Here is a 25644-nt window from a genome sequence, read left to right as displayed (position 1 = left end):
TTTTCCAATAAATTTCAAAGCAGAAATAAGACGGGCATTACAGTGAAGGGAACATATGGTTGACTGGTGAGATTGCATTTTTGGCTTGGTCTCTCTCACTCCGTCTCCGTTATCAAATTGGTCCCTGCAGAAAAGTAAAAAAGCTATTCAGTTTAACCAGAAAATACAAGTAGGCATATAAACATTTGATATGTATGTACGTATGCTAGATTTTTCCTTGTTGACCACCAATACGGAAAAAAACATGGTTTTTTTTGTGCTACAGATGCGATCCTAAATTTACTCGTTCTTGCTATCTTTCTTGTGTTCCTTACGCTTCTGCCTTGGAGAATGACCACTTGGAGTGGAGATTGAGATTTGCCCAACTAAAATATTTTTCTCACGCAATTCCATGCAGAATGAGAAGGAATAAATTTGTCTGTCTGTTTGAGTATCCGATTTTTCCATTAAAGAAAGAAATATTGAGAGGGAAGGGTGCCAAAAGCGTGAAGTAGCAGAAAATACAAGAAGAAGAATGAAGTAGCAAAAGGCCTTTTAAACCCTCCATGTGCTTACGCAGCTTTGAAACTAATATCTTTTACCGTAAACATAAAAGCCGGCACATTCGAGAAACATCTTCTAAAGAATTTGCTCATTCCACAAAAGACTTTAACGCCCATCCTGTGAGAGTAAAGCACTTATGTATGTACATATGTGAGAAAATGTTTAATTTGCTGTATGTATTCTTTAATGAGTATAATTGTAGATTCATTTAAGATGTACAATTTCTGCTAATTAATTGAGACAATTTTACAAATTAGAAATAAAAGTATTTTACATGAGTTGCTAATTTTTACGCAGTATTGTTGAACACTTATTGCTTTCTTAATGTAGCATCAGACTCATTTTCTGCATCTTCATCTTCCTCATCCCCAGGTTTGCTAGGAACAACAACAGGAACAACTTGAGGCAAAGGGGCCGCAGTGACAACTGCAGGTGCAGGCACCGCTACAAATTTTGTAGTTTCTACAGGAAGTTGTTGAACCACGATTGGCTCAAGGACCTGAGGTTGCGTATTTTGGATTGGTAGTGGATTGACGACAACAGTTGAGGACGGTTTCTGTGACGGTGGGACAATGGTTGGTGGTGCCGGGGTGGTTATATTGTAGTATTTTTGGCCTTGTTGTACACCTTGAGTGAGAATGGTGTTCAAGGGTAGAGCGACACTGGTTAAAATTGTGTCAACGCCCGTTTCGGTGTCTTGATCTTCAATGAAGCCTGTGCTCCCTTTGAAAATTTGTCCAAAGTTACCACTAAATAGTCCGCTGATGATTTGACTCACTTGCTCGCCCACTTGTTCAACTTCTCCAACACCATCTTCCTCATCCCCCTGTCGAAGCTTATCTTTCTAGTAAATACAAATTTATTGTTAAATGAATATCTATTTTACAAGTACAAGTGCTACAATTGTAGGTCGGAAATAATGCATACCAGCTTCGTATCTGGTTTCACTGGTTTATTTTCTGTTTCGGAAACTGGCACTGCAAGAGTACTCGCCTGAAATTGCAAGAAAAAAAACGTATTGCAAATTTTTAGAAACAATCACAATAATGAAATTTCTTACAATTATCGCCAGCAACGTAATGATAGTAAATTTCATATTTGTACTGTCTGGTTAAATTTGGTTAACTTGGTTATTGATTATTTGTGCACTCCAACAGACACAAATCTTTAATAATACCGGATTTGTGGAGTGTCAGAGTCTATTTATTTATTCTAGTACGTGCATCTGTATACGTAACAATTGCTCGTAATTACTCAGTTAGCGAACATGTTTCTCGCCTCGTGTGCAGGAATTAACTGTGTTTATTTGATATTTATTTTAATGAGATGAAACATCTTTGTTGGATCTATTCATGCCATTTAATAATCACAATTTCGAAATACTGCTACTCAAAGTGAATCAAAGCAGATGTAATAATTACTTAATAGCATATGCATAATAGAAAGTTGAAGTATTTATACATAATACTGATCAGCTTTGGTAAATAAACTTCATACACACTTTGTTTGGATATTGGCTTTTTTTGCAAAATGTCACCAAATTAATTATTCGCCAATTGTATAAGCAATCAGAACTAAATACTTATTGCTAGCAATGCCAATACATTTACTCATATGTATTTATGGTGACACAATAGCTATTGCATTATGATGGCAGTTGTATTATTGTCATATTTTGTAACATACAAAAATCCTCCCTTACGAAAATGTTCATGCAGGTAAAATGTGCATGATACTAATACTGCTGAGAGAATCTTCTTGTCCGATGTAATAATAGTTTCAGCGATGCAGTGGAAACAAAAATCCAATAATAAAAAACTAATGGGATTTTGGCCCTGCAGCATGGAGCTCATCCATCCGGTTGGGTTTTTCTCCACCCGATCGCTCATAATATCATCTCAAGAGCACTAGTTTCATATTTTTGTAGAAAAACGTCATCATCATAACATTACAGTAAAACTCGTTTTCTGCCTTTGTTATTTTCAAACGTGTATTGTGTATTATTTGAAGTTTCAAGTTGTCCGAAGAAAGTGGACGCGCAGAGACGGTTGCAGCACACGGTAAAGTGATCAGCAACAAAGCAAACAGCTCGAATTGGTTGACTCACGTAACAACATCCAACTTTCTCTGCCGAGCAAAGGCAACTCTCTCTCGGTAGGAAATATAGATTGAAATCTTTGTTTTGCTATTGCTTCGCTTCCAACAAATGCACTGCTGCTCTGTTGGTTGTTTGCAGGAACTGATCCAATAATATTATCCTAGATTCAAGGTTGTGGAAAATGCAATGGATAGAAATGCTCGAACGAATAGCAGATAAGAGTACATGAACTCTTACGGCTTTGGACTCCGGAGGGTTAGGATTAATGATTGCCCATTATTTACAACTCTGCTAGCAACTCCAACGAGGAAGGTACGATCAGCAAAATGAAGTGAAATTGATGAAACGCATGAACTTGATTCCTTCCAATGAATTATAATTCAATGTAAGTACAACGATGCGATGCGATGCGTGGACATAGGTTGATTGCAGAGTTGAAAGGAGTGGCATCATCATCATCAGCATCGGGAATGAGTTAGTGCGAGACGCTAGTGCATACGAGGGTTTGAAATAAACAGATAACTGCAAAAGCAAAAAGGTGCGTGCCAAGGGGTCGTAAAGACCCGTATAATAATAAACATTGTTTTAACGTTGCAAGAAAAGTTTGAGGTGGAGATGTAACGGACCGCTCTATATGCGTGACCGAGCCCTTTATTGCACAGTACCAATTCGCACTGACCAGTGCACGTTTTACCAAATTTGGAGCTGTGCGGATGGCAATTTTCTAAATTGAAGTAACGTGAATGGACATTGAAAATTAAAAAAATCACATTAAAAACATGATCGGTTCAATTTTTAAAATTTAGAATTGTAGGTTTGCCGTATTTTATGAGTCCCATACAGTTATCTTGTACGTAAGTAAACTAGAAGTACTGCAACACAGTTTATCTCTATGACCTCAAACACTAAAAAAATACGCCAATACGTAGAACTGAACAAGGACAAAGGAATGATGAGGGAAGTGGTCCTCTAGTTTATTGTCCTCTATTTTCTATACACACGTATCTGTGCAGCTGAGGGATGCTTGATAAAATCACACCACTTGAGATGATAGAGTTTGTCATCATCATCCATAACTTTGATTCTTCGATCTTGGAGACACTGGAGCTTGCCTAAAAAAGCAAGACAACGACGTCGGAGCGTGCTGCAATGAGAATAAAGCTTAAGACAAGGACTTAGCCTGACTAAGGAAGGATTTTAACTCTCTGATGGCTTTTTTCTTCTGATTACCAACCAAGTTATCTTACGCAGAGGGGAAATGTCATTACTAGAATTCTATCATGCGATTCATCCCTGAGGAGAAAAGGCTGCCGCCTGCGTGCCTGGGATGCATCTCGGTCCATACCAACATGTAAGTACTATGTGTTCTCGTGATACAAGAGGCAAACTAGTAAACTGGAAAGTTATAACTTCGATTCGAATAACTGTTGTTCCCTTGCTCGGAATACTTTGGCAACAATATACACACAGAGATAGACAAGAAAAAGAGGCGACTCGCTTCTCCAGCATTATCATCCCTCAACTCAAGTACACGAGCTGATACTAACACAACTACTAATGCAATACTTGATGGAATTGTTGGTTGGTAGTTACGGCCGAGGGTGATACTCTGTCCAATCAAATCCACTTGACGATGAAAACCGTTTCTTTCAAGGCAGTTTGGAGCTGTGGCGACGAAAAATCCACTCGTATCGGAATGGATATCCGCTGATAGAATCGAGAGGGATCAAACGCCAATAAACCGGGCACTTATTTCTGCCAAATGAGTTTTGTTTCGGACTCATTTCCGAGGAAAACCTCAAAATCTTCAATGATTCTTATGGCAAAGCTGCTTATTGGGGACATTAGGAGCCCAGCAGAAATATTTTCCTCCAAGAATCTCGAATCTTTTCTAAGAGGACATATTATTTATCCTTCAAGTCCTTTCTTTTTTTGGGTAATAATTGAATGTTGGTAATTAAATAAGATACCACGCCGTGAATTTTCTTGTCTTGTGCGTCACAAAAGATAATGTGTATCACAAAATTAAATACTCAGTCAGCCATACATGCACCATTTGCTTGTTTCTTATATTAGAAAACTCTGGTTTATCTGATTTATATTGGAGATTCTTTATATCATCTAAAGGTGAACGTGTATATACCACAAGAAACTACTCGATACGCCATCAAAGAAAAATGCAATCGTAACATTACCCCGTTTCTGGCGAGCATGGTTCCCTGGTGTATTTTCGAGACTGTCCCGAGTAACACCGCCTAATTGCTGTCCTGCTTGATGATCAGACACGATTAAAGAGCGAGTCTTGTTACATGAGCGTCAAGGGTGGTCCATGTGCTGTCACCTTAAGACCTTAAGTCCTTGTGCCACAACAGTGCTGAGTTGAATCCCAGAATCCATTTTCTCGCTAAACTTATGGAAAAGTTTCATTTGACACATCCTCAAATCCTTCTTAAATCGATCCTAAATCCTCATCACCTTTGAGTCACATGATATCTCTGGTAGCCTTACAATTCGTAATACATACGTATGTACCTACGTACGCTTTGGATTACACCTTTCACTGTTATATCTTTTCCAGCAATTCATGGAACAGAAAAATACAATACAAAGTTTGGTTGTCATCAGCAGATTGTGGGCGATAGATATAAGTGCATATTTCACGTTTAAGATCAAGATCTTATGCATACGCGAGTAAGCGTAAACTGATATGTATGCACCTGTGTTTTATGCACATTGCTTAATTAAGTGGGGTACTTAATGCATATAGGGGGCACGAATGCAGTGCCCATTTTGACACCTACGCAGGAATATAACATTAGCCTAAAAACTGGAAAAGCTTGACTAAATCCTACTCATCCATGACATTGTAAATTCGAAGTAACCAACTCTAGTACTTTGTGATGCAAGACGATTCCCCTTTATTCACAGATTTGCTTAGGTTGCGCAAGTAGAAAATTGACAATAAAACCTAATAAGCAGATATAAGAAGCCGACGCTTTTTACTCACACACAGCACAAAGTAATTCCCCGTCGTCCTGGCTTCACTCTCCCTGGAAATTAACCGTCTTCGTATTCATTCTTCGGGATTATTAGGGCGAAAACTCACCCTTCGTAAAACCAAGTAGTTGGCAAATAGACGGTCATTCGGTCTTCGTTCGTCGAATACTAATTTGTGTGCCACGTTCTCTTGAGTCAATCCGAAGGGATTTGTCTCATAAACACTGAAAATAAAATCCGACTAAACTGCCTGCTTGATGAAGCAGTCTTCCTCCCTCTCGATCTCCATGCCTGGTGGCGATGTGGTTTTAAAGTAAGTGGCAAAGTGAGGGGAGGAATCCATTAGAATCCGATGCATTTTGCATTCACTTCGCTTTAAGGAGATGCAATAAAAATCTAAACCGAAACCAAAATTCAAAGCTGCTTCTAAGGCTTTGGGTCTACTCCTTGTTATAAAAACCTTAAATAATCAGTCTTCCAGTAAATCAGAGGAACGGAGAATAAATAAGTGGCAGAGATATGTAAATACGTATCCAAAATTGGGAATATATTTGGTCGCAGTCGGTATAGTTTAAACTTTGAGTATTTACAGAAATAGATTAATTTTGAGCCGCATAAAAAACAGCGGAAGCGGGGAGAGTGAAAGCTATAGTAAATATCTTTTATAGTTTGTTTATTTGGTTAAAACTTAAATGCCTAAAGTAAGAGCTTGGTTTTTTTAAATCAAGATTTTTAACCGTTTGCAAGTGCTGCTTGCTACCTTACTCCCTTCACATCATGGTTCTGACAGCGTCATTTTTAAAAGTCAGAGTGTTTACATAGATTGAGAGAAAAATTTGAAAATGCACACGAGTGAAAAAACAAACGAGAGCATGAAACGTCCTGGAGGAAGCTGCTGGTTGCTGTACAATATTCCAGTCTAAAAAGCCAGAAGACTTTGTCTAATTGGTTCATCATTCAATGTTAAGAATGTGTGCACACAGTGTGTTGCTTATTTGTCGCATAATCACAACAAGGCAGCATGACATCACATTCATAAATTCGTTTGGAGACTCATCTTGATGACTCCATAAATATCAAACATTTTCAACAACTCGGCACTTAAAACTTCAATCAGCTTCACACAATTGGAGCATAAAATTATCTACATCTGTTAATCCTGCTTTCAAAGACTCGGCACACAACTCTAAAAAACTGTCATTTTACAGAAGGGCCATTGGTGTTTCGCACCCTATAAATGGCTTAGAGATGTCATACCTGAATTAGTTTCAGGTGTGGTGAAAGATATGTAAAAGCTGTTATTTTAAAAAGCATGCTGCTATCATTCACTGTAGAGAAAGCTTACTCAATATCTTTCATCGCACTTCTTGTATCGTCAAATGGTGAGCTTTCTATTTGGGTTTCGTTTACTTTGTATTTTAAGATTTTGGTCGTCAAAGTAGACATTAATTTCGCAAGTCTACATAAATTTGATATTTATCTTGTAATATGCATCGACTTTTTATCCGTGTCTTTAGATACGTTAAAAATTGACACTTTGCATAGGTGTTAATTTTTTGGAATCTCCTAAAACACGTTTTTGGTGGTGCTTTTCTTAGCCTCTAGGCCAAGGACCAAGCTCTAATTACTCATAATTAACCTTTATGGTAGAAGTTAGCCCCCTTTCTGGGACTAATTTCATCCAAATCAGATAATAATGGAGGGACTTATGGATCATGGTTACTTTTCAAAAGCTGGGCGATTGCACGCGATTTGTTCTATTTTATACCTTTCTAAGAAAAACTATTATCAAGGACTATTTGGATTAAAACTTCTTGTACTATTTTTATCTGTATGTCAACAGTTTAAAGAAATAATTTTTGTACAACTGAGCACCATGTCAATCAAAATAAACTGAACAGCTATGTATATGTATGAAGGGAGCGTGACGAATGTACTTATTTATGTATAATGTACGTGAAAGACGTATGTCTTGTCCTTAGTCTTAACGAACTTTATATTCACAAGACAACGACTGGAGTACAACAAACTTCAAGTTTGCTCGGTTTGGTAATAAATAAAACTTTTCGCACCTTTTGTTCCCCGGTTGTGTGTTTGTTTGTGTAAAATGTGACTGGCTAGCAATTCTTGGGACAAAGTGGTTCTCTTTGTCTCATTCTTTTAACGTCTCCTTTGACTTTTTTCAAAAGTTATTTTTTGTATTTGCCAGCGACGAGCGAGGGTATTTGTGGTTGAGCGAGTGAATGAATTGATGTACTGCTGCGTTGGGCGTGGATCTTGTTGCCTTTAAAAGATAAAAGTTGAAGGCGTTTTCGATGCAGAATGAAGGCATTAAAAAAATCATCGCTTGAGTCTGTCCACAAATGTATGCCCTACATACTATATATGCATCTAAATATGTGATCGTATTTGGGATGGTGGACATGCGACACGACAAAATACAGCAGCAGCTTGCTCGAAAACTGACGACAAGCCAACACACACTTGTTTTTATTCTTTGTGTATAAGAGCACATTTCACTACATGAGTGCTTCCAATCGCTCTCGACAATCTCATCTTGTGTCTGCTGCAATTCTAAAACTCTTCAATTTATTTCCAAGTCATGTTAAGAAATATGTCTCCGTTGAGATTTATGACATTCTAAACAACTTCAAAGTCTTCATGTTGCACCTTTAGTGTTCAATGTAGCGTTGCTTTGGAGACTATTGATTGAATGCCTACGTACATATTTAAATATATGATTCACCACAATTTATACACTCGAATCATTTTAGGTCCAAAGTAATTAGATGCGTTATTGTTGCAGTTATGCATAACCTTTTAGTATTTATTGTAATGTGTGTACGCAGGTATGTATAGATATGTAAATTACTTGCAATCTTCTGCATTGCAATTTTGTAAGTGGAGAAGGTGAAAGTCGTGTACTCATTAAAAATTTTTAAGTTTGCATATTTCTATAGCATATGCAAGAACGATTATATAAAATCATACATAGTGAATAAGTATATAGTCATTCATTTAATTTAGCTTGAAGCATGCAATTTAACAACTTTCTCCAATTCACAATCATAAAAAAAGTTAGCCGATGTTGATATTTAACTCATAAACAGTGAGGAAATGACTGACACCTTTGGCACCGCTTGTGTACATACCTATGCACGAGTGCATATTTTTTACCTGGATAACATTGCTGTGCTTGCTCACTTTTATTTACGAAATTAGTAAAATTGCAGAGAGAGATTGGCATATTTAAACTTTGCTTTGAAGCACGTTTGTTTGTTTAGGAAATACCACTCATCCATCCCAAATGCATTTCATCACTTCAAAACATCAAGTTATTAAACGACCATGGCTGCACATACACTTTAATTCCGGCCAAGGATTTCTAAGATGGAAAAGGAAGGCTTGCCATTTATGTATCCGTTTAAGTGTATTTTTTCCTTCAAGAACGAAACTTAACTTTGGTAACCTCCAGAATAGGAAGAGAAATTTGAAATTTTGTCACCAAGTCTCTGGGGCCTACTCATAGTGGCTGCTTGGCTGAAATGGAATGAAATGAGAAAAAGCAAGACGACTGGATGAGAAGACTTGGTAACAAGCACACGGTATTGCATGCATATGCATTCAATTTTAAGTTCAGGTAGATCGAGCCATGAACCAGAGGTGTCTGGACGTCTCTCCGTTTGTGTTTTTTCTACAACTTTTCTACAACTACGTTGGGTCATTTTAGATATTCATGTTTATGGTAAAACAGACGCAATGTTGTTGTCTCGTCTACAAATTTAGATTTTGATATAGAAGGACCTGAACCGTAAATATTTTGTTTCAGCTCTTCCATTACACACGCGTTCACAAAATTCTGCTGCGGAATATTCCTTCAAAATTGAGCAGTAAGTGAAAGCAGCTTTCCTTATAATTCGGTTTAATCCTTCAGTTTTTTCCAAGTATATAAATATGATTGGGAACGTATTTAATCAGAAGCTAGTTGGAAGAAATACAATACTTGTGCTGTGTCTATGTAAAAATATTTTTTGTTTACATAAGAACCTTAAATTGAACGAGTACATACGCCGTATTAGTAGGATTTCTTGCAGACTTTTTTTTAAATTTTACTACAGAATACTACGAACCTGGCTGTAGCAGGGAGGAGAAACCTCATCATTAAGTCACCCCTGTCCTGTCTCTTATCTCGAGATTCAATCAGTGTATTTCGTCGTTCAACTTCACCTCGGGAGGAATAGAGGAAGGACAGGAAGCTGAGGAAAGTAAATAATAACAAAGCTGCATGCCAAGCAAGAAATCTCAGAATTTTCCTTTCTCTCCTCCAGCCCTCGTCGCATGTTTGTACAAGGACGATGATGCAAATATCTGATTTTGAAAGATATCACATGGCATTACCCTGACTTGCCTGAACCCCAACTCCACGGCTCCTCGGCATATGATAATGGATTATTTTGTTTTACAAATAAATGCACCCACCAACACCACCCTTCTCAGCCGTAGATATTTTCTTTGTGCTCTTGCAGTCTTCTCGAGATGGAGGAGAGATTAGCAAAGCCAAGTTGCAAGCGGGGGACTTGGAGATATTTATTATTTTCATTTCACGGAAACTTGCTGGAAGAAGAGTGACAGTTCTCCAATTTCCTTGGTAAAGTATGTACAGAAGGAGGAGACTGGGGCATGGTGACAGTAATAACAAGTCCTCTGGTAGTGAGAAATAATAGAATTCAAACTGGGAACCTGTCCTCTCTCACTTGCCCGTCCCTTTAGCAATAGGGAGTCGGAGGAGGAGGCTGGCTGCTAGGTGAAAGCAAGGACATTTTAATAAGAGTAAAGTCGATGCAACAAGATGTGAAAAAGATGTGACGACCTGAATTTGAATAAGACGATATATTTTTTGGGGATGATTTTTTCAACACGATACACAGACACTGGGTAAGTTCCAACAATAACAACGACCAGCAGAGATGGTTATCTTGTAACTCTAAACAATATGGCAACCCAAATCCTTACGATTTTCAGTCAAGGATTCGACACTCTCCTGCCTGCAGGCTAACTTTTTACTAGTTGTGCTTGATTCGCTTTATGAAAACGTATCAGTAATTGAGAAAAATACGAGTAAATATGTAGAATAAATAGTTTGTGTATGTGCATATGTACATTCGATATGTATTCCCAGTAGCAAGTGTAAAGCAAATATTAGATCCTGGATGCAGGTAAACATTTCTCTGTGCGGTGTGAGAAATGCATCTTTGAGTAACAAATTGGAGTTCATTCTATTATTTTCTAGCGATTTCTACACCCTGACACAATCTCTTTCCACGATCCACAGGGCTCAATAGGTAAACAGTAATCCTCTTGGGTGGAGGGGGGAATGGTTCATCATCGTGGGGACACGTTACAGAAGACGTTGCTGGATGCGGTACGTATAGATTCGTATATTCACAGAGTAGTCACTTTCATCCGTCTGTCCAATGTATGCACTATCAACCCGACGATAAGCCAGACAATTCCAGAGGCGGATGCGGTGATAGTTTCTAAATCTCATGTTGGGGGATACTACAAATATGCGCTTATAGCACGCACAAATGATACACCAGAGCATACGGAGAAAGTTAAGTTCTTCCGGACCCGGGTTCGTTTTTATACCAAAAACGTGACAATCTTGAATGAACTCGGCCGTTGCGGAAATAGGGAAAGAATAGAAATTGTGAGGGATGGTTCCGCTGCCCCGTAATGGTTTTGGATTCAGAGGCTAAGAGGGTGGTTGGGTTGGCTTTTATCCTCTTAACTTGACTTGGATTTCATTTCCAAGTTGAAACTCGAACCACTTGGAAATATTCCACGAAATCGAAAAATGACTGGGTTGAATGGCTGGTGACAATCGGATTCATTTCTTGTTTTACGACAAAAAATCTCACCCTCTCACTCCCTCCTCATCCTCATACATTTCCTCCCAATCCCTGTGTACGTACGTATGTCTCACTCAAAGTAGTTGTGAATTGAATGAGCATAAGAAATCGTCTCAAAGAAACTATTTCCACCTTTCATCCAAGGCTTTGATTTACCACGTGTTTAAAGTGAACTGTTCGGAAACAGTTGACATTGGGAGTTTATGACGATGAGTTAATAAACTGTGGATGGGGACCTTCGATTTTAAATATTCTGTCCACGCATTCCATTAAAATAAATCATATCATGAAGTTGCTGACAGTCAATTTGACGACCTATGCCCGATCAATTTTTACAAGTAATCAATCCAGTTCCACTGAGGTTTTCTTTATAAAGGTTGACAGTTTCTTAAGACGCATAGAAAATATGTGGGATAAGAAACTGCACAATCGGGTGAATCATTTGGCTTTATAGCTTTTAGTACAAATTGTAAAGTACGTTGATTTCAATGGACTTTGTAAATACGTTCTCAATGGTTATTTTCGTTTCTTTTTAGAAATTGTAGCGCTGCACATGAAATAAGCCGATGGAAAAGTGTACAATGAATACGACTTTCCAGTTGCAGATTTGCTCGATTTGGTCAGAGACGGACAATGGCTATAAAAAAGGGTGACTTGCAAGTATCAAGCCACAACTGACAACTGAGACCAAGAATGTCAAGAGAGATCCCTTGGTCGATGATCAAGGGAAATATTGAGACTCGTGATATGGACAAACGATAGCCCGAAATGGACTTTAGGCGGACATTGGGATGTCATTATAAAAGTGGTGCAAAGACTAATAATGCCTTCGATCTCGATTCATAAAATGTGAATTTCTATTGCTCGTGTCACTCTGAGAGTGTAGGGATGAGGCTGAATCGTGCGAAGATCCGTATTATGGCACAGCTCATGAAGCTTTGCTTTACTTTGCTCAGTCAATAGAACGTGCTTGGAAAATCTTCCAATCTTTTTCAATAATGCTCACATCCCATTGCTGCTGCTGCTTCATCTCCTTGCCTCCTCCGCACACATGCACGCAGCCAAAGAAAGCAAAGCCCTTTTCTTTCTCCTATCTCATCTCCTCTCCTTCGAGGAAATCCTTTTTTCCATTCCAACTTCCAACTCTCAGAGATTCAACTTCTTGATTCAGAAAATAGCGGATAATGATCTGGATTTTTTAGCGAATAATGTGTATCTCTGAATTTTATTTCGTCAAAGAGGAAAAAAGATATTGGCAATACAGATATTCATCAACTAGTTTCTACGTAGGCCTATTAAAACTACTAATTTAGCAACGCAAAATACGTAGTGCCCATTAAGGTTGTGTAAAATCTGAGTACAATTCTGTGAATTTATAGTAATTTTAGAAATGAAATAAAATATGACCCTCATTGCGAGTCTCCCATTCACTTTGAGCATATTCCTCTTCTGACGAATTTGTTTGCTTTCACTCTTTCACTCTTTCTGTTGGATGGGAGGCTGTATTTTGTCTTTTATTATGAGAGCACGAGGGTACCTCGCGTGGAAGCACTTTCTTCAGCCTCGTTTACTTAATCTCTTTGATCAATCTGGTGAGCAAATTAAAGCTGAGCACTTCCCAACTCGCAATGTGTACTTGCGGACTCGTAATGCGTTCTAACCAAATTAAAAGAGTAAATGTTGAATGGGTGAGAGTTGTTTTTAAAAAAAGTTTAAACTAAAACTTGTGTTGATTTAGAGGGTTACGTCTTTCAAATATAAATACATTCAACAAAAAGTGCAATGCCGTCACGAGAGTATCAAACACAAGCAGCAACTTAGTAGCCGTACTATGATGTGTGTCGTATAATGTACATATTAGCATCCCCGGGCTAAATAATGAATTGGTTTGAAAAGGGATTTGCTTAAAAGACTTGATGAATAAATTAGATTCCCTTCTTTCCGGACAAGTTTGGTCTATGTTTCGGTTAAGCTTGATTATTCGAGTCAAGCTGTAATTCAAGGAAATTGAATTTTTTTATATAATTCAAGGATAAATCTAATTGCTCTCAGATATAATTAGACCGAAATACCGCTGAACTGGAAATCAATCGAACTGACAGTAGCTACATAACCTTTCAAATTATTTAATAAATTTTCTAAATGCATCAAAGGCCAGTACGCCCCACGAAGAAAGGTCAGTGTCAAATTTGGTGTGAAAGTGTTGTGAAACTCTTCCAGTTGTTATTTTATTAAAGCTACGTCACTGCCAAACTTCCAACACGACACGGTGCCGATCACAATCTCCATGGTTCAACGCATACGTGTGACCCTCTCTCTGTCAATCAATTCGGTAACTGTAACAGTTTTACCCCGCAGCCCAGTTTATGCTCAAGCACACATGAACAGCAGAGTACCCACGTCCCCCCAACCTTGGCAGATGAATCGCATTAGGGAGCTTGGACACTTGAGAGCGAGGAAAAAGGGGAAGGTGGGCGCACGAACCTTTCTTCTGCTTAACAATACTCGAGTGTAAAACGATATATTACGCTCCGCAGAAAAATATAATTTTCATTTCGGTTGAACGTGCGTGCGAGGACGGACGCACGTATAGTGAGACAAGTGAGAGTACGGGACAGCAGCGAACATAAGGCTGTAATCTATATCACTATTGTTCGAATTATTTATGACGGCTGTGCAATGTCCTATTTCTATTCCTATAAAGTTTTCAGTGTAATCGTCCCCTCCGTCGAGTGCGGAGTATTGCCACCAAAAACGAGACCTTGAGGACACGAGTTGCAACCACACCGAACAATATTTTACAATGCATCGTCCCACATATTACATCCTCCAATCCTTTTCCACTTGTGAATGATGCGAGTGATATTTTATCCTTTTTACATTAAGCTATATTTCATTAAAGGAGGAAGAAGGGGCCTCAACCAGCTACCGATCTATGTACCACCAAACCAACAACAACAAATATATGGCGACTCATCCATCCTGCAGTTTTGACACAAACAATGACCAAATTGCCATTGGTTGCACCCAACCAGCGCTCCAGTTAGAATGTATACGTACGTACATATATCTTGCTAAATATGCTTCTTTTTGTGCACTGCAGGTCTGGATTTGGGATCAGTGGCAGTGGTAGTAACTCGATTATTTTATTACTTTGTGGTCAAACGAAATTTCAAGTTGATGGATCGTTTCTGTGTATTCAATCCGGCGAAGAAAGTATCAGGCGCAGCAAGTATCGGCAGTGATTGAAGAGGTCCTCTTCTGAAAGCGACTAAAATAATTCGTGTGCAGCATATCGTGTGCATATCGCAAAGAGTCAGTAGTGGTGTGCACTGTGCAGTACGAGAGCCTTTCTCCTGGTGATTGGTGGAGTTGGCTTTTGCTAGCCTACTTCTCACACAACTGCCTATTTATGCCATATGGAACGTGCTAATTGTTCCCATTGTTGAAGAGTGGATTGCTCCGAGGCTTGCTTGTATAATGCATGGCCGGGAGTGAGTGGGGGGATTGAATGAATGGTTACCCAGATTATGAGAGAATGATGTTGGTTGAGGTTATTTGCAGGGCTGGGTTTTTTAAGTGGGCATTATTTTCGAGAGATGAGCTCGGAATGCCCAGTAGTATAAACTCAAGTGAGTATTATTGTATCGCAATATTTGGTGGCACGAATTAGATCCACCCCGTATGCAAAGGCACTGAATAACTTCATAAAGAAACGCAAGACCTTTCCCGTTGCATTGAACATCTGTCCGTTATCGTTGAACAATGGTGCTCGAATCGTATTAATATATTAATACAGCCCCCAATCTCGTGCCACTCCATTATAACGTTACCCAGGCTGCAGAGATTCAATCAAACACTATGCTGCACACTTATTCCTTTATATGCAGCAGTGCTTATGTACATACTTTGACTTGCAGCCACGCTTGTTTCTTTTTCAAGTTTATCTACTACTACAGTACAATGTACTACTATGTACATTTGAAATGCAGCAGTTTGCACTGAATTTAGAATTATATGGGTTCCTTCAATATAAGAGTTTTTGATATAAGTTTCAATAATGAAGTTTCAGCAACAGAGGAGCAGTAATAATAATTTTAGAAATTATGAACTTGATTGCATCGCTCTCTCGCTAGCTAACGACAACCAAGAAGTAATCGTTACTCTCAATTGAATCTTTCAAATACAATTTAACAAAGTACCACCTTCCGTCCTCGCTTTAAACGGCGTTTCATTAAAACTAGGAATAAATGGGAATTATGACACAAGCAAGACCCTCTCTGAGTAATGAAATTAAAAGCTACAGTCCGTATTTAAAGCTACACGAGCCAAGCCCATATTTATAATAACTCTCTGATATTGTCAAATCTTTGACAAAGGTTTGCTTGTGCATTGTTTGGTTCATTTCCAACTCAAATCCGGTATTACGTGGATGCCTTTCCGAGTTCGTTAGTTAATGCAATGGCGACGTGTGCTATTATTACGTATGTACAGGAGCAGTTCCTCATTCATAAATCCCAAAGTGTGTAGGCAGATGCCTAAAATATATGTGTGTATGGAAATCCCCTCCCTTCAAATTAGGAGGACCGATGAGTTGAGATTGAACAGTGTACGTACGTACGAACATGGGCTAAACTAACCTTACGTACCTTCCCACCTTCTACCCGGGTGAGTAATATTAATTGAACAGTGCTGAATGTGCAACAACAACACATTTACTAACAGGATTGGAATGAACGGAGGAAGGAGGCAAGTAAATTACATTTCATTGACCGGGTCCCCTGCACGATTAGTGCACTACAACAGCGTCAGTCGTCTCGTGTCTGCTGCTGCTTTATGGACTTTCCACTGATTGGGAGAGTGTGTCGTTCGTAGTCGCATGTAACAATAATGCTGTATATTGCTTGCGCACTTTTATGACTTTACACAGGGTTCAAGTATGAAGGTAGTGCAAGATTAATCGTCTGCTGACCTCACCTACCCCGACCGAGACATTATTAGTACTAGCCTAGCAAAATACGCAACTACGAAATTGCCAACTCGGCAAACCAGACGATGATGATGAAACTAGGAGATATTGCAATTGACTCATTCGTTCCTCTCCCTACTTTTACTTTCGATATTGCATGAAGAACAAACTCTGCTTCGCTCAGGGTCGTCTCACTTTGCTTCAAATGCAAAAGTAAATCCATTTGATTTACTTGAACGGAAAGGAGGGAGAAAAGCAGAATTATTGTCCCCTGCACCAAATATCGATGTGTTATGTCATTGTCACATTCACTTGGTGCTATATTAATGCAAGGATCACCATATACTTGTAAAGTAAATATATGTATGTAAGCGAGTCTAGAAATGCAATAAAGCCAAAGTACATATATCTAGTTGCAGCTAGCGAGTATACTAATAAACTAACCAGCATCAGTCACTGTTGGCTGTGCACAATCCAATCATTGTCTAAATTTCTGCAGTTAATTTACTCATGAATGTGCATAATGTGTTTGGTTAAGTCGACAATGTATACTTTTCCGGTCATTCCCGATACTCATACATTTTGGGTCACCCAAACTAGAAAATGCATGTGCACAAACAAAATGAAATGCATGAGCTATGAATGCGCACACGTATCGTCATATAATCACGATGGGGAACTCGATATTGTTTGTGGAATTAAGTTGAATAATCGAATCGGTTCATCTTTGGGCTTTAGATTAAAGTTACTCCAGCCTCGGTCCGACCAACACTACCAAATGTCCTGTATTAATGTGCACCAGAAATTTGGGTGTGCTACCTCATTTGACGTGACTTGCTTGATTCAAAAATAAGGGCACATAAATCCGAATTCAGCTGGAAAGATGCAGATCTACTAACAGTGGAATAAATACGAGCGAGTAAACTAAAGCCTGCATTCAGATCTTGCGATACAACAGCAAGAGCAGTGGGTCCGTCTCCACTACTGTGTTCATCCAGCTTTAGGAAGGATTAGTAAAATCAAACCGAAACATCAATCGGTCGGTATGTGTATTGGTCGCATTTCGGTCTTTGGGGCTTACTCACAAAATCCACCAAACCAAAACTAAAGACCTTTCTTCCACTTTTCACTCTCTGTTCTATTCTCCTCTGCCAGGCCACACTCATACGATTGCAGTGCCACTCCAACATGTATCTATTGTTTTTGACTCACTTGCTCCAAACAGTGGCAAGCAAATAAAAAATTTAATTTTCTCCCCGTTAAGCAGATACCGACCTGATGAATAATAAAAAGTATAAACATATGGTTCCATTTTCAGTCATGGTTTATTATTTTATTGAACTTTCCACCCGCAAGGTTTACTATCTAATGCCTATTCACACGTGTGTTTCTAAAATCAAAAAATGTGTTTTTGAAATATTGACATGTTTGTTCATAAATGTTCTGTTTTGCTTCACTTGACATTTTCGAACTGTAACTAGCAGCGTTCGATGACTTTGTTTGGTAATTATAGAAGGCACTGGATATTTATAAGTGCAATACATGCAGCCCTATAAAATGAATCATTCGTTTAGCAGTTGGTCCAAACATTAGAGTCACATTCCATTGTGCATTATGCATGTAGTCAGAAGAAGTGTATGGGCAAATGTGAGTAAAGGGAATTGTTTCACACTCGCTCTCTCTTTACCTTGTCGTTATTAATACCGGGAGAAATGTGAGGGGTGTGTACCACCGCGAAGTGCAGTTAACAATGTTATTGAAATATTCATGAAAATTCAAGTGCTTGTGGGTGCAGTCGGATGTGAGTAGTCGTCGTCGTCGTAGTAATGGAGGTGGTGCAATATGTAGCTTATTGTGGCCATCATATGCCGATTTCATTGTCACACCAGAGAACCGCACCAACAACCCCGAGACCGAGAGCGGGGAAAAGTCGTTGGAGTCTGGAGTTGAGAGCTTCGGCGACAGATTTGAAAGTTTGAAACAATGGTGGAATGATTTTAAGCACTTTATGTGCATGTGCGTTATTATTTATTTTAATGCCCGATCTAACCACGGCCATAGAGCGGTATTCATATACATCTTCTCCCACATATTTCACACACTTCTGGCCGTTATATTTGCCATCGCATTTCCAACTTCCTAAATTACCACCATGTTCGGTCTGGCTGGATGTGTAAATTGCAGTATGTAGTGAGTCGAGGATATGTAAATGTCAACCCTCGGAATTATAAATGATTTTGTTGGTGCTCCGTTCAAGTCGGGAGATGAAGCGACGCAGCAGAGTGAGAGAGACAACTGCATATTTAAACTTGTAGGAATTTCAACAACTGAATATCAGAACTGTAAAGGTTGTGGTGAGATATTTGGATTGGATTGAAGGATTGTCTGTCAAAAGTGTTCATGTCTTTCGCACGGGATGGGTTTGCTACTCAACACTGCATTTGTGTTATCAGTATGAATGATATACATGCGGAGCTAATATATGTACATTTTCGCGTGGAGCCAGCTTTCCACCACCTTTATTTAAATAAAACAGAGCGAAGGTTGTTGTGACAGTCCAACATTAATTGAAAACGGGAACTAATAAATTTTTGGCCGGTATAGCATTTCCATTTTCATTAGGCTCTCACGTCTGATGTTGTGCGAGAGGCGTTATTGATTTTGCATTTTTGTAGCTACATATGCATACCTACTCTACCTACATTTGGTAAACATTTTATTATTTTTATGAATATATTCTAGTTGTTGTGTCGTCATAGCTCACAAACCATGCTCAAATGATGATCTGATGTATGCAAGTCCAACCGCAACGTTCCATTGTTTCCTTGTGCGTGATTAACATCATATTAATTAAACAAACAGATTAATTGCTGATTTTGTTGAAAAACCATACAGATCTCATTTAGTACTAACAGACTTTTAATATTTGGCACCGTTAAGCATTGGTCTGTATTACTCTCAATATGTATTTGAATTTGATAATAAAAATATAGTTACATAATAAAAGTTGAACTATTGACTATTACGCAGTATCTGAAAATCGTGTGTTACGGGCTGCAAAATATTAAAAGCAAGATGAAGACCCCTTTATTACGGCCGTAAAACAAACAATTACCAAGCAAACACCCCTCCCTCCTACGTTAAAATTGCGGAAACGCAATTTCTCCCTGCCATCGTGGCTGACGTTTCCATTTTTCATGGAAAGGAAAGCAACAACATTTTTATTGAGATTGAGTCATGCACGACTGAAAAAATGATTTAAAAGGTCGCCAGCCCATCACAAACTACATTGCTATCATATTATCACATCGCACACTTGGATGTAGGAATTACTGCACCGCACCGAAACTATGACTAACAAAATAACCCCCGACTACTTACATGTAGTGCGACGATAGACGATGAATACTGAATCAGGTCGTAAACATCCCTCCGCCATCAAGAAATAAAGAGGGGAAAAAATATTTACAAAATTGTTTGAGCCGCTATCTATCCCAGAATTTGCTCTTACCTTATTTATGGGCATACACCAAGGACCTCATTTGCAATTATTTTTAACAAGTTGCACTCATACGTACAAGAAAGCGTCGTGTTTCTGCAGTCGGCGCGAGAGTTATATGTATATTGGTCCCTTTGTGGACTAATTATTGTTGTGGGAGGGCTCCTTGCAATTCAAAGTCGTGTATAAGCTAGTTCCCTCTCCCTCTCTGGTGTAGATAATAAAAGCGGTGGAAAAAACGTCACCTGTCATGTCAGCAGCATAAAAAATGATTAAAAAGCGGAGGAGGGTTGAAGGGTTCTTAACAAAGCACACACCATTACGTATCGTATCATTTGATCCCAACTCAGATCACCATACGGACTCGGATGGATATGCGAGATCCTTTCATCCATTGCGAGATACAGCAAATCAAGCGAGCGTATGTACATATGTATGTATGCATAGGCACAATAAGGGTCCAATGTAAAAAAGCGTGTCTGTCTGTATATCTCATCTTCCAGACTAAATCTTGTTGATGCACTTGGACCCACCCAAATTCTGATTCATAATCTTAGTGCATCTTCCAACCATGCACAAACGTAATAAGACAGCAATCCTGTCAGTTTCCTTGCACTTTAGCATGCAACACCATTCTATTGGATTAAATGAAAGTTGAGATGGGAATTGCATCCCATAAAATATTTCAAGACTCGTTTTATCAGGAGAGAAATTGCTTTCAACTTTATGTTATTAGAGTTCCGGGTCTTGCTCAATTTCAAATTATTATTGCATGCATACCGGGAAAGGCGTAAATAATATTGGTTCGCTTAACAACACGAGGGGACAATTTATTTAAATCTTATTTATTTTGCTCGTCATTCTCTGAAGAAGAAATCTGAATATGGGAAGACTGGTTCTCTAGTCGAACCTGTAATACGTATTTTATTCAGTAAATAAAATCAGGGTAGAGAAATTTACCTTATAGTGACTTCATTCCTTTTGATTTGATTAAGGCAAGAATGAGAATCACAAGAACTGACCTCACTCGTCGCTGTCACTTTTTGCAGTAAGCAATGAATCAACTTTTTCACTTCTTTTGTGATTTGTGATGTTAAATAATGATCTCTCGAGGGAGAGAATGAACAAAACGTGCATACACTTATCGATCGTCGCATTTATAATTCAGCTTGTCTCTGAAGAGAAAATTGAAATAAGTATTAAAAGTTGTACTTTTTTGAAATAATTATTAACAGTTATACGTTTATGAAATTATACTTATTTTATTTTAAAACTAACCCAGGTCGAGTTCTTGGTCGATTAAACTGGCCAATCTGCTTCTGTCGTTCTCGAAAGCGAAGGCTGCTCGCTCTCGATTGCTCTCTACAGAGAAAATAATTATAAAATCATTCTGGTTTTTATCATCATAACAAAATATATTACCTCTGTGCGATTTTTTTTTCTTTTGAAGATCCGTATTTAGAATTTGGACCAGGTGGGCGATGATATGATAATTTAGATGACTCTCTACAGAGATATTAATTATTTTACTCATTTACTTAATAATAATGGAAACATTTAAAGGTGCAAAATAATTCTGGTACCTGTTAGCGATCAGGCGTTCCTCATCATTTGCACGCCGAATGTATGTCCGGTTTTTCTCCACATATTCCCAGGGGATTTCAGGGTTCTTTTTCATGTGGAATCCCCTGTCTGCGGCTACTCGATTATATTTCCTGTAAAAAAACATGTATTAATCTCTTGGGAGAATTTACTATAAATATAAGCGCATACCTCCTCTGCTCCGGACTCATCAGAGACACCGGCACATCGAAGTACGACGCCACCGTACGATGAACAACTGTTCGGCTTGCACCACTTCTCTGTAGAGATCCAGCTGACGACGTTGAAGGTGGGGAAAGAACTGCAACTTCGTCGTCATCATCGTCATCGTCATCCTCCTCGTCGTCGTCCTCCTCCGACTCACCGTCAGTCAGCAACGATTCACTGTAATAAGGAAATAATTGTCAATTTCTAAAAAAAATAATTGTTATTCTCTGTAGAGATATTTCAAAAAGGTGCATTTATGAACAAACTTACTTATCGTCATCCGGATCGTCGAATAAATCGACTTGCGTACCCTGACATTCATCTTCCGACTCGTCTTCCTCACTGTCAGACACTTCAGTGTCGTCCACCACGACGACGTCTAGGACACGATAAGCTCTGCAACAAGTAAAAGAAATAATTGAATAAATAATTATGACATTTCTTCTCTCCAGATATTTTACACACAATTATTGTCATCAAAACTTACTTTTCAATCTCATCTTCGTCAGATGATTCCAAATCCAGATGTGGTCTCTCGGGAGAATTCTCGACCGAGGCTTGTTGACCATCTCTCTGCTGACAATCACTGTAATAATAATAGCAACAAAAATTAAAACTTTGAATTTTACTCACTTTTCTCTGTAGAGATATGATAACTTACTCGTCGGAATCCACAAACGCGACGATCCTCCTCTTCTTCTTCTTTAAATTAGGAGAAAAACTCATATTTTTAATAATTGTCTATTATTCTGGGTGTGGTTGCAAAGAAAAACAAAATATTTTTGCGGCCTTGTTGCTGCTCGGCTTGCAGTTTGGAAATGAGTATCTGCAGGCCTCAATTTACCCACGCCATCAGCAGACGCCATGAAAAACAAGATAAAACTTGTCTCATTTTGTCTCTTTAGAGAAATTGTATGCATCAAGCAGAAAATCTCATCTTTCCCATCATACCTCCAAGTTTGAATTATTGCCATCGCTTTGATTTCATTTGAGAGGGCAACTACAACAATATTGTAATTTTAATTAATGGTTTGGTGAAGAATAAATATGACCGAGCCGTTTCAACTATGTCATACGTACGAACATACATATGTACGTACACTACGCCAACCGTATAATGTAACCGCTTCATATTTGGTAATAATCATGAAATATACGAATTTGCCTTTAGGTGTGAATTTTAAATGATGATGTCAGGCACGCGGCTAACTACATATTATGTGTATCAGTATTCTTAAATGCGTTGCCACAACGTATGAGAGCATGTTGAGGTGGAATACAATTGGAAATAACGAACATAAGTAATGGGTGGAAAACCATATTACATTTTACGACATTAAAAAAACAAAGTTCCCTCAACATATATTCGTTATTATTTAATTGCATAATAATTACAATGTTCCAATTTACCGGTGCCGTGATTTTGGAATAAATTATATTTATTTCTTACCGCATAACAAAAAATTAAATTGTTCGAAAGAGCAATGTATTGCAAAAGTACAAGTTTGTATATGTACACATGCATCTGAGAGTGTTTAGGAGAGCTACAAACAAACGTTAAGCACACCCTAAAATTTTCTGATTGCTAGTTTTTCGCCAAGTGTCACTTACCCATTACTCCTAATTTATTGATGTGCCGTACTGACACAATGCTATTCTGTTGAAAACGCAAGTTGAATAAAACAAACAGAGGCGCGCCAAACATCAAAGAAATATATTTGTCATTACACCTCCAAAACTAAAACTGCATGCAATTTTTCGATCAAAGTCCAATTCGATGCCAATTATTTAGATCGAGTTGGTGATAAAAAGTCGCGCACAAAGTGATTGTAAGAGCAAAAATATGCAATAAACAATAAGAGAATAGATCAAACGCTTTCCCATGAGCATTTCTGCATACATACGTAACCCACCATTGAATTTACCTTTTGAATTGTTCCGATGTGTTATCTTTGGTGCAAATGCAATGACTAATAAAGACGTAATTTGCCAGATATCAAACATTGATCCGTACGGAAACCTACACCGTTCCTTTGCTATAAGGCACTCACACTATCATAATATTTCGCTCCACCACACACACCACATAAATATCCCACTGAGCCACTTCACTCATTGGCTTTGATAGAACACAACCATAAACTTGCTGTGAAGAAGAGGGCAAGAAAAGACGACCAAATTTCTCAATCGAACAAAAACCAATTCGCATTCTGGACAACACATGGAATCGAACCGCATTTCCACTTTCTTTATCCAGCGAAATAGGCATCATCGTTGGTGTTCCTCCAAAGAAAACAGAACGTGTAGCGTGGAAGGAGCAGGGCAGCGGAATTTCTTTTTCCTCTTTCTTCGCCCTGCACGTTGTCGCCTCGTCTTTGTCCCACTGAGCCAAAGCCAGGAGAGAGAAAGAAAGAAAGCAAGCAGAAAAGAAAGCATACATGTTGTTAGCCTGGTCGCTGGATTGAGCCGAAAATGTAGTTCACTTTCTTTCCCTGTGACACGAGTCAAAAGCTCGCTCGCTCTTCGCCTGTAGCTGTAGCACGGTGAGACTGGAAGAGTTTCAACATGCTACAACCTCGCAGCAGTAGCACGGTCTCTCCCCAAGTTTGTTGAAATAGGGGAGATTTTGGTAGGTTGGATGGTTAGTTTGCTCTTGGTGGGTTTCAGGCAAGGCTTTTTGTACAAGGAAAAGAGAGACTCTGTCAGCTCGACCAAGTTGAGCTTTTCAGTTTGCTCTTCAAGCCCGTGGGGGTAAGACGTGACTCTGGTTACTATCATCAAAGTTTAATAATTGTCTGAAAAGTCAACTCACATTCGTTCGTGTGGCGATACAACAACTTTGGAGGCAAAGGTACTTTTTTCGCTAAAATTTGTTTCAATTTCATGACTCAATTTATCTCGCTACATAGTGAAATGGTGTTGGCTAAATGTCGTGGTTATGGGGCTGCAGACTTGTAACGATCTGCCGGAATAGCGGATTTCATTTATTCTGTCTGTGAAACTGTGGGCAGGTAAAAATCGCACTGTAACCGTGGGTTGTGAGGAACATGCATTTGTCTCATTTTCTCAGAATGCAACGCATAAATCTCTTAGATATAAAGTCACGGTTTTCTTGGCTGTTGTTTGATTGAATTTAGAATTTTATTAGACCTTGTTAGACCAATTCACCAAGTGTACGACAACAAGAAGGAATTCGATGAATGATATTCATTAATAATTCATCCCGTGTGCGCAGTTTCTTGTTCCACTGGGTATAAGCATATTCAAAAAATATATAATTTTGGCCGAGCAATTCCCATTATTTGTCCATCACCACACATTCAGATGGATGGATGCGAGTATTACAGTTTGTTTGATCTGTTCAAACATGTCAGAGTCAGTCAGCAGGCGAATTTGTTGTTGTCTTGATGAATAATGAAGCACCCACAAATGAAAAATGCCAATATATATTAAATTTACGTGTCATTAAAATTCAGATCCATTGGCTTTAAAAAGCAAACAAACAATCTCCACTAGGCGACTCACCCTCGTAGCGTAGCCTCAGTGCGTAATACGAGTTTTCTCAGTGAACTAAGACGACTGTTGGCCGACTTCCATGCAAAAGACAATTAACATATTTCCCATTCAATTAATTTGAACGAGTCAATTTAATTCCTGCAGTAATTACAAATGTTTAGCTTGGCTTAACTACTCCAGCCAACAGAGCGGAACCTCGTTGGACTTGTTGTTGGCGTTTGAAGTTAGCATTATTACTCCAAAGTCGCTGATAATTATTATAATCACGCTTGTCAGTTGTACAAATATGTTAATGAATATC

General features: G+C 38.6%; 3 protein-coding genes and 1 long non-coding RNA gene across 5 annotated transcripts in view; 2 read left to right on the top strand and 2 right to left on the bottom strand.

The window, feature by feature from the left end:
• Positions 1 to 690: 690 nt before the first annotated feature.
• Positions 691 to 1820, bottom strand: LOC110844363. The gene is made up of 3 exons (XM_022090548.2): positions 1604 to 1820; positions 1471 to 1536; positions 691 to 1387 (listed from the first exon to the last, which is right to left on the bottom strand). Exons 1-3 carry the CDS (start codon positions 1637 to 1639, stop codon positions 854 to 856), a joined length of 636 nt encoding a protein of 211 aa, XP_021946240.1. The 5' UTR covers positions 1640 to 1820; the 3' UTR covers positions 691 to 853.
• Positions 1821 to 2360: 540 nt separating this feature from the next.
• Positions 2361 to 7529, top strand: LOC118434710. Its single transcript, XR_004834194.1, has 4 exons — positions 2361 to 2697; positions 2806 to 3495; positions 3571 to 3992; positions 4231 to 7529. It is a non-coding gene; the product is annotated as an uncharacterized LOC118434710 (long non-coding RNA).
• A 13342-nt stretch (positions 7530 to 20871) lies between these two features.
• On the bottom strand, positions 20872 to 22553 carry LOC118434351 (nucleoplasmin-like protein ANO39). The gene is made up of 9 exons (XM_035847646.1): positions 22489 to 22553; positions 22315 to 22413; positions 22098 to 22223; positions 21792 to 22004; positions 21602 to 21733; positions 21441 to 21524; positions 21297 to 21380; positions 21041 to 21193; positions 20872 to 20928 (listed from the first exon to the last, which is right to left on the bottom strand). The coding sequence occupies exons 1-8, from the start codon at positions 22551 to 22553 to the stop codon at positions 21160 to 21162; spliced, it is 837 nt and encodes a 278-aa protein (XP_035703539.1). The 3' UTR covers positions 20872 to 20928; positions 21041 to 21159.
• A 1996-nt stretch (positions 22554 to 24549) lies between these two features.
• The window catches only part of LOC110843470 (nephrin), a 99051-nt gene continuing 97956 nt past the window's right edge, over positions 24550 to 25644 (top strand). For both annotated transcript variants that reach the window (XM_022089435.2, XM_035848723.1), the window contains exon 1: positions 24550 to 24678. The gene's annotated coding sequence lies outside the window, so the exon portion shown is untranslated. The remainder of the gene's footprint in view (positions 24679 to 25644) is intronic.

The sequence above is a fragment of the Folsomia candida genome, unplaced genomic scaffold, assembly GCF_002217175.1.
Source record: "Folsomia candida strain VU population unplaced genomic scaffold, ASM221717v1 Fcan01_Sc002, whole genome shotgun sequence".
Lineage (NCBI taxonomy): Eukaryota > Metazoa > Arthropoda > Collembola > Entomobryomorpha > Isotomidae > Folsomia > Folsomia candida.
This window is presented reverse-complemented; position numbering and strand designations above follow the sequence as displayed.